The 15818-nt window shown below is 45.6% G+C and overlaps 3 protein-coding genes across 15 annotated transcripts in view; 1 reads left to right on the top strand and 2 right to left on the bottom strand.

Annotated features, from left to right (window-relative positions):
- Positions 1-2385: 2385 nt before the first annotated feature.
- Positions 2386-9774, bottom strand: pigo (phosphatidylinositol glycan anchor biosynthesis, class O). Of its 2 annotated transcripts, none has more exons than XM_069513562.1 (11): positions 9455-9774; positions 8885-9363; positions 8094-8237; positions 7855-7978; positions 7456-7615; positions 6772-6948; positions 5073-6675; positions 4753-4956; positions 4479-4666; positions 4207-4277; positions 2386-3897 (listed from the first exon to the last, which is right to left on the bottom strand). In XM_069513562.1, the coding sequence occupies exons 2-11, from the start codon at positions 9360-9362 to the stop codon at positions 3768-3770; spliced, it is 3279 nt and encodes a 1092-aa protein (XP_069369663.1). In that variant the 5' UTR covers position 9363; positions 9455-9774; the 3' UTR covers positions 2386-3767. The 2 variants fall into 2 exon arrangements, with proteins under 2 accessions (XP_069369663.1, XP_069369664.1); XM_069513563.1 differs by having other exon boundaries at positions 9595-9749.
- A 726-nt stretch (positions 9775-10500) lies between these two features.
- stoml2 (stomatin (EPB72)-like 2) lies at positions 10501-14108 on the bottom strand. The gene is made up of 10 exons (XM_020106302.2): positions 13901-14108; positions 13070-13222; positions 12844-12943; positions 12651-12709; positions 12462-12563; positions 12238-12372; positions 11950-12094; positions 11712-11791; positions 11478-11606; positions 10501-11391 (listed from the first exon to the last, which is right to left on the bottom strand). The coding sequence occupies exons 1-10, from the start codon at positions 13943-13945 to the stop codon at positions 11281-11283; spliced, it is 1059 nt and encodes a 352-aa protein (XP_019961861.2). The 5' UTR covers positions 13946-14108; the 3' UTR covers positions 10501-11280.
- Positions 14109-15207: 1099 nt separating this feature from the next.
- LOC109641758 (protein unc-13 homolog B-like) overlaps positions 15208-15818 on the top strand; it is a 52275-nt gene continuing 51664 nt past the window's right edge. For all 12 annotated transcript variants that reach the window (XR_011239120.1, XM_069513605.1, XM_069513611.1 and 9 more), the window contains exon 1: positions 15208-15474. Coding sequence is in view for 11 of the 12 variants with exons in the window: in XM_069513605.1 (XP_069369706.1) it covers positions 15453-15474 (22 nt within the window). In the remaining variant the exon portion in view is untranslated. The remainder of the gene's footprint in view (positions 15475-15818) is intronic.

A 15818-nucleotide genomic window follows, 5' to 3' on the forward strand; every position in this document is an offset into this window, starting at 1 on the left:
CAGGTGTGTGTGTGTGTGTGTGTGTGTGTGTGTGTGTGTGTGTGTGTGTCAGCTGAGTGGTCAGGTCTCAGCTTGCTGCTGCGTCTGAAATCATAAAACTTTCACTCTTTTTCAACGTCAGGTTCCAATTTCGATTATAATTCGAGACCGTCAACTTTAAAATGCGTTTTCGTCACGATGTGTTTCTGTGTGGTTGCTGCAAATTTCACAAACTCATCGGTCCTCTACGCACATGTCTGTTTTTTTTTTACTGGGAGAAAAAGTGAAAATGCCAAAACATAACCTGGATCCACCCTCTGACCCGGATCTGCACCAGAATTTAATGGGTTTGTGGAAATCCACTCAGCGTAATCACGTTTTCCGACTGAACGACAATCCTGAGAGACAACACAAGGTAGCCACGGAAATAAAAAAGGTGGAATAGAATCGAACTTTGTGTGAAAAAAAGAGCCTCATCCCTCTTTTTTTTACAAAACTGCTCGTTCGCTCTCACCCCAGCTAACCTGAGTCTGTCTGTATAGATTCTGTGATTGAACCTTATTTGTGATAATGGCGGAAAATGGATTGATGGATATCATCATCATCATCATCATCATCATCATCATCAAAGCAGTTTTAAGTGGGATTCCCTGTGGACGGAGCTGAACTCTGTGAGCACAAACATCAGAGAGATGCTGGATGGTTTTCCGAGCCCATGTAATACAAATTGGTCTGACTTTAATAGTTGATGCGAGCTGAAATGTGGGGATTGTCGGCCAAAGGGCCCGTTCATCTAATAATGATGAGCAATTAGAGAAACAGGACGAGAGCTTGGCAGCTTCACAGTCATATAATGCTGCTTCACATCCAAAATAATAAGAGATCCCGAGCTTCAAACAGGAACAGCCACGGTCGTGTGTTCCTGGATGTTACCCTGAGGTGGTTTTTATGGCTAGAACCACTTACTGGTGCATCGATAGCTGTAATGGCTTCTTCCTGAACCACAAATGTTCGAAACTTCACCTTTTTATAACTGAAAAACATTGCATCCATTTAATTTATCACCTTCTATGTGACAAACCGGTAATATTCTGGAGCTTAAAGCCCGAAGCTTTGACGGAGCAGAGGTACTAAAAGCATTCTTCTGTCAAATACAGTCAGTGGAATTCTTGTGGTGAGCAAGGTCGTGATCGTTAAAGCAATTTATTCCTTACACTTCCATTCGTGCTTCAATATTCGAAGCTTTGGCCTCGAGAATCTTTGCAGCAGTTTCATTATCACAACATTTAGCTGTAACCAGAGCTCAGCGGCCTGCGGTGGTGTACATCACAGAATAATACTAGTGTCGTACTACTATGATATAATAATCATACAATTACCGCGCAGCCGAGCCCACGTTCCAAAAATGTGCCGCGGAGTGTAATTACTAATTAAAAACAAACTGGGATCTCGTCAGTTATAGTCCATGATTTAGAAAACAAACCGACGCACTAGCAGAAAAATTAAAAAGCATTTGTTCGAGTAGCTGATGGAGGGCGAAGAACAAGCCTGGGAGAAATCAGAAATCATAATTGTGAATAAAATGAGAAAGACCACAATTAGACACCATGAACGATCCAGTGAAAATATTATAGAAATATAAAAATTTTTAAATATATTGGTGGGCACAGTGTGTATTTGGCTGTAACGTTAATTACTGTATAAATATTTACTGTATTCATATAAATTATTCAGTTTAATTTCATGATCATTACAAATTATTTATAAATATTTTATATTTATTTCAAAAACAAATCGTTAGGTTGAGTACTTGTGTCTCTCTGCTGCCCCCTTCTGGCAACTGTACCTGCAAGATGTATAGACAAACAGGATTCCTCATGACTTCAGCTGGACACAGGTTTTCTCACTGTTCCAGAAACCAGGAACTAAAGGGACGACTTTCCCAGAGTCAGTGTCGTCTTCTTAAAATACACGTCTGCCGGGAAGCCTTTCCTGATTTTAATATTTAACTGTTCTAGTAACTGATTTGCTGTCTTGCTGATGCTGAAGAACTTTGTCTAACTTTGCACGTGAAACCGGTTTAAACGTTAGAAATGAGCCACAACTAGAGCTGATGGAAGTTAGAAAACTCCCTGACTAACATTTGAGCACGAGCGAGCAACTCACAATTACACAAACTGGAAATGTGGAAAGCCTCTGTGAATAATGAATGAAGCACCTTGACTGATGGGTCCAAAAAAAAATATTGTGGCAGCACCCACTTCCTTCATCAAGTCGCTGGATCGATAAACATTAGTTTGAGCTGCAACAATAAATAACCTGAGTTGAAAAACCGACGCGTGATCGTGAATTCAAACCGATGTGGTCGTTCCTCATGCGTACAGGAAAGTTACTGAAGCCAAGACGTCATGTACAAAAAGTTTTATTACATTTTCTCCACAGCATGTAAAATCATTTTTAATTAATCAGTAATTTATATATTAAACATTCTAAAAACAGAAAAGAAAAAGATCCCCGTCGTCACAGCAGAACCAACCCAACGTTCCCGAATCGCAGCCTGAGGAATGCAGCACTTCTGCATTAGAGCTAATTCAACCAGAGCGCAACGTCCCTTCCATATCGTGCATTAGCTAATGAACTGTAGCTGCTGACTACAGCTGCAGAGCAGTAACAGATCTTCCACCGGAGACTGACTCAGACGTCCCGCACAAATAAATTAACGGACAAAGAGTTTCTGGAGGTCCCGGGTTCAACGGCACCGGCTGAAATAATGACATCATACACAAAAGAGAAGAAAAGGCATTTGTTAAAGCTTGGCACCAGGGACAAGGTGTATGAGGCCCAAGTAAAAGCAAAGTTTCATTTCTGATTAGTTTAAAAAATATGAATTATAAATAGGCATTAGAGTTAGGAATCAGAAAAGTAAAACCCCACGACCAGAAAGAGAATTAGAATCACAGCGCAGTCATACTGTATGAATTGGCAGTAATCAGATGCACTGGGTGTTTCGACATCTTGATCTTGATAGAAAACATTTAAAAAAAGAAAAGTACACTTCCTCCAGAAGACACTTAGATGACACGCTGTAATGCACTTGGATGGATTTTGCCAAATGGAGCCGAGCTGCTCGCAAACGGATAATAAAGCAGCTCCAGACGTTGACTTCGGTCTCTGCAGAAAGTGGCTGAACATTTACCTGCTCATTAGTTTAATCTAATTGTTGATTTCCCCGGATAGAACTGTCTGCCGTCCGTGGCTGCTTTTTTTTTTTTTTTTTTTTCACATTAAACTTGTCCCTTTGGCCACTCTGGTGCATGTAAGTGTGACGTCAGCCTCAGTTACGAGGATGAAAAAAAAGCCACTGGATATTAAAAAGGCCGGTTCAGTTTGAATGCTGAGGTTCTTCTTCAGCTGCGACAGGTGTGAAGCTTTTGTAAACCGTTTGTATTTAGTGAAGCTTTTAAAACTGCAGCAGAACCACGAGACTTTCTGGCTCGGCAGGTTAGAACATTCAGAAGTAACTCTCCAGACTCTGGAACGCAATGGCATCAAACCCCAAATCACCTTTAGCCAAAAACCACTGAATATAAAAAACAGTCCACATGCTCGGAGTTGGTTCAGTCCGAGATGCGACATCCTTCAGTCCCTCTGGCTGACGAGGGAAAGGCCTCAGGGTCAGTACCGCACAGCGTAGCCCTCAAGTTACAGTAAGAGGTGACCTCATAAGACATGTTTGAGGAGATCGGCATGTTAGACACAGATGGTGATGTTTCTGTACGTAGCCGTCGCTACCTGGACGCATCGGGGAGGATTCTCTTAAACCAGCGGCCCACGGCGACGTCGACCCGCAGCACTAACGTGACCCCGATCAGCAGAGACACGCTGCTCACCAGGAACCCAGACGCCTCAAACATCAACCTCAAGGAAGCAAAGACACAAGAGATTCCATTTTTAACTTTACATTACAAGTCTGAGCAGCAAAAACATGACACAAGGTTAACTAATATTTAGTAGAATGTATTTTAAAGAGTGCATTATACTTATAATACTTTTTTTGAATTAAGATCCCACAGAAAACCTGCGTAACATTAATTTTAAGAATCCTGGATGTAAACACGTGAAGGCCATCGTCATTCACTGAACTGGACTTATGCCGTGTCCATGTCCTCAAACGTCTTTACTGCATGTAGAGTTTGAGTGAGCTGGAAAATCCATTCAGACACTTACTTGGGTGCAAACACCTTCCACACCATTAGGTGTCTCCTGAGGATGGCAGCTGCACTGACTGAGGCAAAGACCTGTGAAGAGAGCAGAGGTCGTGAGTCGTGTGAAGCAAAAAGGTTTAACATCACACGGACGCGAGGAGATGTCACGATATCCTGATATTGACGATAATCATGAAATATTTAAAACAATTCAGCGCCTCGAAGCGAACTGGTTCCTATCCGTTATGACGCTGTGTCTCTCTGGTATCATTGTGTGAAATGAGACACTGTTACCTGTGCTCCGTGGATAAAGAGGTAGCGTGTTGAGAGTTGCAGGAGAGCGGCGCTGAACTGCTGCGGGTTTTCTCTCAGTCTCATCTCCATCACAGCGTCCTCTTCCTCATCCCCGCAAGCTCTTCCTCCTCCTCTGCTGCCGCGAACCTCGCACACCAGGGGCCAGAACAGCAGCAGAGGACAACCCACTGAAGACAATCAGACAGGGACAAACGGTGAATCATATAATCCGGTGCTGTGGTTCATTGTAACTTGTGCTTTGTCCCAGATTTACCTGCAAACAAGATGTGTGAGGCGAAGGTGTTGAGGGTCACCAGTGAGGCGGGCAGTATGGTGCCTGTGTGTCCATCAGGGAACCCCACAAAGGCGGCACCCCACTGGATGGATGGGAAGGTCGGAAGGTGACCCGTGGCGTGGAAGAACTGGGTGGCGGCCAGGGCCCACATCACTATCGGAGCCCAGGGAACATTAAATTCACCTGAAAGAGCAGAGGAGTGAGTGAACGGTGTAAAATCTGTCCTGTTTTTAAAGGACAAGGAGCATGTCGTTACGAATTACTGATTCAAAAAGAGAAGGAGATCATCATCATCGTACCAGAGTATGTTCCATGGAGGCCATTGAGGGTAGTGGAGGAGGCGTGAATGAGCAGCAGAGCTCCCATTTCCAGCAGCAGCAGGAGGAAAGACAGAGCCATGCCCTCTGGGTGCAGCAGCAGCAGGCCAATTCCCAGCAGGCCGCAGAACAGCAGCAGGGGTGCGGAGTACACAGTTCCCAGTCCATAGGCCTCCACAGCGGGCCTGTTGTCCACCTCGCCGCCCCCGCTCGGCTCTGCGGCGTCGTCGTCCAGGGAACGGCGCATACGCTGGTAGATCTGCGGGATGAGGTGGTGCAGCTCGGCTTGGGGGCTGATGCCAGTGCTGGCTCGGTAACGGGGTAGGGGTAGCAAAGAATTTCTGGCTGAGGCTGCAGCCCTGGTTTTTATAAACACAGTGAGGGGATCCAGCCAGATCAGAAACAGCCCCAGCCCCAACAGACAGAAGGCAGCCCTGGGGAGAGACAGCTGGGCCAGGCTGATCAGCTCGCCCAGATTCCTGAAGCTGTCCTCTGGTGTGGCACTAACAGCCCAGTGCAGCCCCAGGCACACGGACAGCAGTGGTAAGATCCAGCGGGCCGTGAACACCGTCCCACCTGAGGAGTTGAGGTTACCGTAGTGGCGGAGGCAGCGTCTCAGCAGATACGTCCACAAGCCCAGGGAGAAGACAGACAAGACGTAGTGGATGTTCTTCAGCTGGCTGTCCTGCAACCGGGAGAGAGGAGAAAGGAACGGCGAAGGCTGGCAGGAGCCCTGCTCTTCCCGGCAGCCGTGAAATGACAGGGAGAGGTAGAGGCTGCCGACGAGGAGTCCTGAACAGGCCAGGAGGGTGCTGCTCTCTTTCCTCACGGTTGATGGAGACAAGGCTGGGGACGGCAGCAGCCCGGCAGACTTCAGGGGGTCATGGCTGGGTGGTAAAAGTAGGCCATCCCAGTTGAGATGGATGGGAATATAGAGAGCCAGAGAGAACAGGAGAAATGTCACCACCCGGCCTTCGGCGATCACATAGCTATCTGAGAGCAGGGAGGCACAGCGGAGGAGAGAAACCAGGAGAGGGGGAATGAGGAGCTTACGCAGGGTCAGCCAGCTCACATACTTTAGAGCTTTGGATCCATTCTTTGACACAGCAGCAGTTCGGGATCCATATGCTGTCCAGAAGAAGACAAGCTCAGAGCTGAGGGCAGCAGCTGCCAGGCACCACGCCACCTCGATGTAGCCCTGCGTGAACAGCTGACCCACAGCCACGCAAACACCCGCTGTTAGAGCCACGACAACCGGGGCCTTCAGTCCATAACCATTCTCCCTAATCAGCACAAGGGACAGCTCAGACAGGATGAAACACATCAAGCAGGCAAACGCCAGGATGACTAACCCAGCCGCCATCTTGAACGGGTTGAACCGGGCCCAGGTGGCTCGGCAGGTGTCTCTGACGGAGGTGAGGTAGGCCTGCAGTGAGGCTGCCAGCTCAGGGGAGGGTGGCCGACCCTCTCGGACAGTGGACAGGTACTCGGAGGAGAGGCGGGAGAATTCGTCCTTCAGCTGAGAGAGGCTCTCTGGTGGGATGTCTTTGGCCATTCCAGAGTACGTCTCCAGGAAACGGTTTACCTGCGGAAACAGAGATGATATTAAAAACACGTGAATCGACATTTGCCGTGTGGGAACACTGAACTGCTGCTGCTGGACTGTCGGTAAGCATTCTACCTGTTTTGCGTTGATCCACAGCGCCTCCAGCTGGCTGAGACTTCCCACTGCACCCTGTCCATGAGGAGGGAATAAGGGCAGAAGGACCTGGCCCACGCTGCTGTATGGGATGGGAATGCCGAGCAGCAGAGCCAGGGTGGGCACCAGGTCAGTCTGGGGCACCACATCCGGTTCACTCTGCAAACATGAGACATTAGTTCAATAGTTTGTAGAAGATAAAAACATGCAGGACAAAGTTTAAACACTTAAACTGCTTATTAACAAGCAGATCATGAAGAAATGATTCATTCCCACCTTGTGAAATAAGAACTAGAGAAGAAGAGTTTCTGCATCGAGTCTAACGCCCCCTGTCATCACAGTAGTGTTGTTTCCTGTGTAGTCACGTAACCCACGATTTTGAACAATGTGTTGCGTAAAGCTCCAATTATGGAAATCATTTGCGGAGTGGAAGCTTGTTTCTTGTGTGTTATCCACGTTCATCCCTGAAAAAGGTGGCGACCACCTGCCAGCATCAATTTACCGGATACGGTTCACGCAGGTAACAGTTTAATTATAAAAGCAAATGTTGTGGTGATTTGAGGAACTAAAAATACATTAAATTTACATTAAAATAAAAGTTAATGTTCTTTCATTTGCGTGTATTTTGGTCGTGTTGGCCGTGAAAAAGTCGGCTAGTGTACCGACCTGTGACGGGGGTCCAGGGAACAGAGGGGCCGGACTGTAGAGGAAGAGAGCGGCATCGGTCTCCTTCTGACTTTCTCCACCGTGATCCCCGGTGTCTGTCATCCCATGATCACCCATCACCACCAGGAGTGTGTCGTTCTGCAGACGGTCCATCACAGACCTGGAGGGAAAGGGGGGAATCAAGTTTGAGAAAATAACCAGAGACAGAATTCAGAGTTTCCACCAATGTTTTTTTTTTTTTTTTTTTTTAAACATAACATAAAACCAGCTCATTCAGTTCGGATCTGCAATTCAAAATGTCTCTGTTACTAATGAATGTCTGTTATACTACACAGGGATCACATCATGATGATGACAGCCGCCAGAAGACGCAGGGGAACAGCTGCACTGTTGTCTGACCTGATGACTCCGTCCATCTGGGTGAGCTTGTCGGCCATGGCCGGGTGGTCGGGACCGAATCTGTGTCCGCAGTGATCCACGCCGAGAAAATGAGCAACCAGGACATCCCAGTCACCGCCAATCACTGTCAGGACCAACAGAGGGGGACAGGTGGAGGACATCATGACATGTCCGCAGTCCTCCTTGTATAAAACGTGTTGCTGTCATGGGGACATTAAAGCTTATTAAAGGACACATACTGGTGGTGTAGAGGTGCTGGAGGATCCCGTTGTCCACAGTGTGCAGGTCCTTGACATTGAAAGAGGGGAAGGGCAGAGAGCGGTGGAACTTCTTCGGAAAAAGATTCTCCCAAGTGTCGTCGCCCATGAACACGACCCGTTTACCTGCGGTGAGATATACAGATCCAAGAATCAGACATGTTCCAGTTTCACCTTAGTTATAAACCTGGACTTTCAGATTTTTAAATATCTCAATGGATATTTATTTTTTACACAGCCAGTCTCAGAAAATATGTATAAGTACTCACCTACACAACATAAGTACTGACCTCCCCAGTATAAGTACTGACCTCCCTAGTATAAGTACTCACCTCCCCAGTATAAGTACTCACCTCCCCAGTATAAGTACTCATCTACCTAGTGGAGGTACTCACCTCCCCAACATAAGTAGTCACCTACCCAACATAAGTACTCACCTACCTAGTATAAGTACTCACCTACCCAACATAAGTACTCACCTACCTAGTATAAGTACTCATCTACCTAGTGGAAGTACTCACCTCCCCAACATAAGTAGTCACCTCTCTAGTACAAGTACTCACCTACCCAACATAAGTACTGACCTCCCCAGTATAAGTACTCACCTCCCCAGTATAAGTACTCACCTACCCAACATAAGTACTTACCTCCCTTGTATAAGTACTCAGCTACCTAGTGGGAGTACTCACCTATCTAGTACAGGTACTCACCTACCCAACATAAGTACTCACCTCCCCAGTATAAGTACTCACCTCCCCAGTATAAGTACTCACCCACTTGCCCCAGCTGGTGGATGAGGTTGTCCTCCAGGATGGCGCTGGAAGCAAAGTTATTACCAACATCCACAAACGTGGGCAGGGAGCCGGTGGTGAAGCCCTTGATCCTCTGCATGGTGGTGGTCGGCGGGTCGGCGCGGAAGGGGTACAGCCGGCAGTGAGAGGGCCTGGCCGCGGTGGTCTCCTCCAGCACCGGCAGCTTGTTCTCGTGGGGTCGGGGCGCCGCGTTGCTGGGGTCGAACCGGGCGAAGTCGATCTTCAGGGCGTCGATGATGAGCAGCACCGCGCGACGGAAGCGCGGCCGGACGCGGCAGAAGTCCGCCGGCTCCCCGCCGGGCTGCAGCACGTCCCCGCAGCCGCTGGTCCTGTTCACCTCCAGCCGCACCAGCAGGAAGCCGCCCACGAACAGGTAGATGCCCACGAAGTACACGGAGCACAGGCAGAGGAGCAGGGACAGCACCGGGAGCCGCTTCATCCTGAACACACAGATTTACTCCACATTAGCCGGCGGGGAAAGTGACGCCCGCAACATGGAGGCTAATCCGGGGGTTTCACGGAAAGTTTCACCTTGACCGGGGAGAGAACCGGGACCACGCCGCTTTGCAGCCGCGACCGGGTGTTACCGAAGCGGCTACCGCTGAGAGGACGGGCCGGTTAAAGATGCTAGTTAGCCGTTAGCTAGCTCCCATCCAGCTCCTGTCACTGACCTTGTCCCGCTGCGGTGTTCGTCCTCTCTGCGGCCGCGGGTGTGTGTGAGTGTGTGTGTGTCCGCCAACAACGCGGAGGTCACGGGTGTCTCAGGTGGAGCGGAGAGCGACGTGACGCCTCCCCCCTCACCTGCATTGGGACGCCGGGTACAGCGAGATTAGATGACCGGGGACGGCTAGGAACCTTTGTGAGCGTGCGAGCCGGCGGACGGGTTTGTTCGTAACACCACGGTGAAAGAGCGAGTTTGTGACCCTGAGTGAAGACTCTCAGGCACACAGTCGTAAATATATATATATATATATATATATATATATATATATAAAATATAATAAAATATATCGAGTACTACTCAAAACTTAGGTCATGATAAATAAACTTGCAGAAAAGTTACACGCAGTTATGGGTCAGTTTACTCGTTGAGTAAAAATGTTGATTTACTAAAAATGAGTTTGAAAAAAACAATTTGTACGATTTAAAAACATTCTGCCATTAGATCCCCTTCACCTAAATCTGACACACTGGACCTTTAACAACTACATTTTGGAGAACTTTATCTATTCATAAGTTTATTTCATTCTTCAACCAAACCAAAAAAGAAGGAGCAGACCGAGGAATAATCTTATATAGTCTGCTCCTCTTTCACAAGACATTCAACAAAGCAAATAATTCAATAAAATACAAACTTCAAATAGCTGCAGGCCAACAAAGCCCCTTACATCCCTCTATTAGTTCCTAAGATACAATTCATTTTAATTTGACGTTGAATGATTCTGTCGTCTTGTTGCTTGTCCATCATTTCCCATTACACGAACCCAGATATTTGTATTGTTCTGCCACTGAATTACAATAAAAGCTGCAAATATCAAAACAAATCATTGAAACAAAACACAAGGTGACCAGTGTAACAATTTTTATGTATTTTATTTTGCTGGGAGTTTGTCCTTCGTTGCAACATAACAAATATTATATCATTAATCCTAAACAAGTGCTTCACAACTTTCCTTTCCACCACATCAAGTCTTCTGTACCAATTTCATCTTATCATTACAGAGACCTATGAAATGACAAACTCAAATTTTGCAGAGAACCATGAAATTCAACAAATACTATATATCCCAAAAGACATAAGAGACGAAAATAACTGGTAAATATAACTGATGAGAACAGGAACATGTTTCTGGGGCCGACTTTGTCCACTAATTATTTAGAGGGAAATATTTCTTAATGGTTTTACTCTCTCTTTCTTAAGCATATACTGGTTTAGCTTTGCTGGGGAAAAACATTTTTAATCACATGGGTCAAACTGAGAATAAATTACTCTCTCAGGGACTTCCAACCATTCTGAGACGTCACATTGAGCAACTCAAAGTTGCTGGTCCCAGAGCTGCTGAAGAACTGAATCGATCTCTGTAAACAAACAAGGCAGATGGTTCACACAGACTGACTGTGATTACCGCATTTACAAAACATTAACCAGGTCTGAAAGTTTTACCAATATTCTGTCATAGTGTGGTCAAGATGTGACATTGGAAGAGTTATTTAAATTTGCAGTTCTTCTCAATCAGCCAGTAGAAGGTGTGTGAGCTTCTGTCCCACAGCGATGCCTTGAAGCTCCCGATAACTTAACCATAAACAGTTTCCCCCTGGTTCCGTGTCACTACTTTGAGTTCATTTTGATTCCTCTACTACTGAATCGATGTTGATTGGTTCTGCAGCTTCTCCCTGTTCTCCACCGCCGCCGCCTCCGCTGTTACGCGTGGGCTCTGCTTCGCCAACGTGCTGTAAATGGTCATGGCCTGAGGAGCAGGAAAATGAGACAACAATTATTAATGTCCTGACTGATGACAGCAAAAGCAGATGCTGTGAATGTGAGTGTAAATACCTGTGTGACCATGCTGCTGATGTCGCCAGTGTTAGACGGCAGAAGGATGGTGTTGGACTCTTTGGCGAGGTTTGAGAAAGCAGACACGTACTGCTCGGCCACATTTAGTGAGGCTGCGGCATTTCCATTCTGTACCATGAAAAAAAAAACATCATCAACATCAACCAAAACACATCTGTTACAGATTAAAACACACATCATGGTTCTTTCATTTAAAAAACAACTTGTGTTCACCTGCTCGGTCAGAGCCTCTGACAACATACGGATGGCTTTGGCCTTTGCTTCAGCTTTGGCTACTACAGCTTGAGCCTCACCTGCAGGAACCAAGAAATGTGTGGGTGACATGTAACTTGGGTATTTCTCTGTAATACAGTAGTAATTCAGGAACTTTTAGTTCTACAGCCTCAACTTAAAGAATCACTGCGAGCAACAAGTATGGGAGAAATCAAGAGTCACCCCTCAGAGCACCTACCAGTCGCATTGTTGATCTTCTCTGCTTTTTCTCCCTCCGACGCCAGAATCTGAGCTTGTTTACATCCCTCTGCGACATTAATGGCTGCTTCTCTCTGCCCCTCAGACTCCAGCACCGTGGCTCTCTTTCTGCGCTCAGCCTCTACCTACACAGAGGGAATTCAATGTGTCGGTGGGTAACAGCTTTTAAACAGAATTTTAAAAGGGCTTCAATCCTCAGACAGAGACCACCGGTGAATGAAGCCCAACCAGAGAAATAAAGACTTCCATAGGTTTCTATTAACCTCACCTGCATCTGCATGGACTCTTTGACCCGAGGTGGAACGTGTATGTCTTTGATTTCATAACGGAGACAACGAATTCCCCAATCATCTGAAGCTTGGTTGATGGAGTGGACGATGTTGGAATTGAGGCACTCCCTTTCCTTCAAAATAAAATAAACATTTTAAATACCTATCAGACACTTCATTTTTTCAGTTTCCAGAATAAGATACATCACTAGTCTCTCATTACCCTGAAAACTTTGTCCAGTGAGAGTTTGCCCAGTTCTGAACGCATGGTGGTCTGGGCCAACTGTGTGACAGCATATTCTGGATCCTCAACACCGTAACTGGCCTGGAAACAAAAACAAGTGAATGAGAGATTTATTAAAAAACATATGTTTACTAATATCTCAGTATGACATAACAATTGCAATAGTACCTTAAAAGGGTCTAGGATCCTTAGGTAGAGAACTCCATCAATCTGTAGTGTGACATTATCTGTAAAGAAAAGGAAGGTCACACTTTAATTTGACGACACTCTGGCTGAACCGTAAATTCTTTAAGTAAAATGATGCATGACACCGGAAGAAACATTGCTTTTAAATCCTCCTCCCACATCCTGTCTTTCTTACCGAGAGAAACCGCAGACTGCTCCGGGACATCGATCACAATCTCTTTGAGGCTTTGAACGTAGCGGATTCGGTCAAGTAAGGGTATGAGGAAATTCAAACCCTGGAGGAAGTGAAGGGGACAAAGGTTAGAGACCACCCACACTTATCTATAAGTGTTGAATGCATTTCAACTAGGACTGAAAAGGACTTGGATTTAAGAAAACCCATTCAGACTAATGGAAGGTACCGGCTCTAGGATTCGGTGGAAGCGACCCATCCTCTCCACCACCCAGGCTTCCTGTTGGGGCACAAACAGGACCACGGTGTTCATGGGCAGGCTGGACGCCCATCGCTGCTGCGCTGGTGTCACCCACAACCTCGGCGCAGTCCTCTGGGTTTGCTGCAGGGGCACACGATTACAGCAAAGAGCCGTGAGATAAGTTGAACATCAACTTAAGAAAAATAATAATAACGAAATCTCCTTGCACTCAATAACTGGATATAAAGATGAAGTCATGTTTAAAAGATTAAACAAGATAAGTTTGCAAATGGCTTTTTCCAATGTTGAGTCCTTTTATAAATGCTTGTGTTATGGTTGATACACATTTGGTATATTTAACAATGTAAATACACATAAAGACATTTGATTTACAGGGAACACATCACATGTTCACCCAAATGTGGAGACAGCAGACGTTTGACTTTTCTGCAAATAAACAACATGAAGTGTGTGTGTGCATAGTTATTGCACGTGTGTGTGTAGTTATTGCACGTGTGTGTATAGTTATTGCACATGTGTGTATAGTTAATGTACATCAGTGTTTAAGTTGTTTCACATTTGTCCAAACAGAGTGCCAGCAGGCAGCAGATGTGCAGATGTCAGTCCTGAGTTGACTGAGCTGAGGAGCCTGATAGTAGAACTGTGACTGGTTAGTTTGGTCTCATTAACTCCGCAGTGTTTCCTCCATCAGGCTGAATGTTGGTGGATGATCATTGTTAACACACGGCTGCTCGCTGAATGACACCAACTCCCGAGCTTAAAGAACCGGAAGCGACACGGAAACATTTAGGATTTTACCTGTAAAATGGCTCCTCCGGCTCGACACAGCGACCGTAACATCATTCAAACTCAACGACTGTGAAAATAAGACTCGGCTCCTCAAAGTGCTCGGGATCCAAACTGTGAACTCATGTGAGTGACCCTCGACGATCAGGAAGTCAGCGTTACATCAGTGGTGCACCGCTGAAAGGACTCCGCCGGCGTGAGGAAGAGGAACCGAAGAACCGACGCTGAAGTTATCCTCAGATTATTAAAACGAGAGTTTATGGAAACTTGATATATTTTAAATTAGGAAATTAACTTAAAGAATTTGCTAGAAAAAAAAGACAACACTTAGAATGCTGACTCGGACTCTTTTGGCCCTGAAGTACATGAAGTGCACGTCTTTATATTAAAGTCTAAATCAAACATTGTTATGGTTATTTTATTGTTTCTGTTGGTGTGTTCTGAAATAAATGTCGTGTGGTCAGAAAAGGACGTGAAAGAAGAGTTCAGAATAAATGTGCTGTGGCTTTAATGACTTACTGAATACACACGGTGGCGCTGTTAGTTTGGTTATATTTCCAGTGCAGCTGTAACTCCTCAGAGAATCAAACTCTTATTATTATTATTATACATTTATATCTATCTATCGTTCATTAGCCCTTAAATGGTTTCTGTCATGGGTGTTCATTTATATATTTATCTTTCTTGATCGACTGTTTATTGATAAGTGGGCAAGGTTTCTGTCTGTAGTGATGAGAGGGCTGATAGAAAAGAACCTGACCTCCTTTTACAAAAAAGAAGATAGGAAAAGAAACAAGGCTGAAACAGAAAATACCACAGGATACAGATGAATCCCATCAACGACATAAACATACAAAATAAAAAAAACGTTTTAATTACATTTTATATTAAATAAACATAAATGTGAAATATGTGTTTAAAAAAACTTTTTTAATTCTAGGGAGATGGCTAAAAGTAAAATTAAATCAAAAATATGCTTACGTTGAATAAAAAAGTTTTAGTGATGATTAAAAGTGAAATAAAATATAAAATATTCTTATGTTGAATATAATAAGTTTGAATTGTGGGGAGATGTTTGAAAGTAAATTAAAATAATCTTATATGTATATATATATATTTATATAATGATAAATAAAAAGTTTCAGGTACTTTTCTCTGCGTCACCTGTTTCCTCCGCCTACCTGCGCCTCTCAGCGATTGGCCAGATCACTCGGATCGGCCCCGCCCTCCAGCGGCAGCACCGCCTTCCCATTGGCCAGACCAGCCGTCAGTAACAGGTGTCCCCGCGTCTCCCTTCCCCACCCCCACCCCCACCCCCCGGCTCTCCGTCCTCAGGTTGTCCGTCAATCTGGAGCCACACTGCGGCTGAGACTTCCAGCAATGGCGCGGAGCTGGTGTCGGTCCTCCGCTGCTGATCTGCGGCCGAGTCCGGCGTCAGAGGACCTCCAGTGAACGTCCACCGGCAGCCGCTCGTCCCCCGACCCCCGAATTCAGGCGGTTCGAACGGATGTAAACAGAGTAAATCTCCGCAAAGTGTGTGAAAGTAGCGCACCGTCGCTTTGCCATGTCGTTACTGTGCGTCCGAGGTGAGTTTAACACACTTTACATTTTATTATTAGGTCACAAACAACATTAATCACATGGTTGGACTGGGTTTGTTGAATTAAATCTGATAAAGTGAGTTTTCTCCCTGTGGACCTCCTCCTCCTCCTCCTCCACCTCCTCCTCCTCCTCCTCCTCAGGTAACAGTGACAGGTCATAGAAAAGTAAAATGTGTCCTGTCGTTTTTTTTAAAAAAACATCTGCATTAAGAATAATGAAAAACAACAGGATGGAGATCTGATGCCTGTGTTTTGAATTTGGAGCGAAGCAGCAACAACCCCAGCAGCTGTTTGATTCTCACAGACACAGGCAGGTCTTTGTGTGGACT

This window comes from Paralichthys olivaceus, chromosome 18 (assembly GCF_024713975.1).
Source record: "Paralichthys olivaceus isolate ysfri-2021 chromosome 18, ASM2471397v2, whole genome shotgun sequence".
Classification (NCBI taxonomy): domain Eukaryota; kingdom Metazoa; phylum Chordata; class Actinopteri; order Pleuronectiformes; family Paralichthyidae; genus Paralichthys; species Paralichthys olivaceus.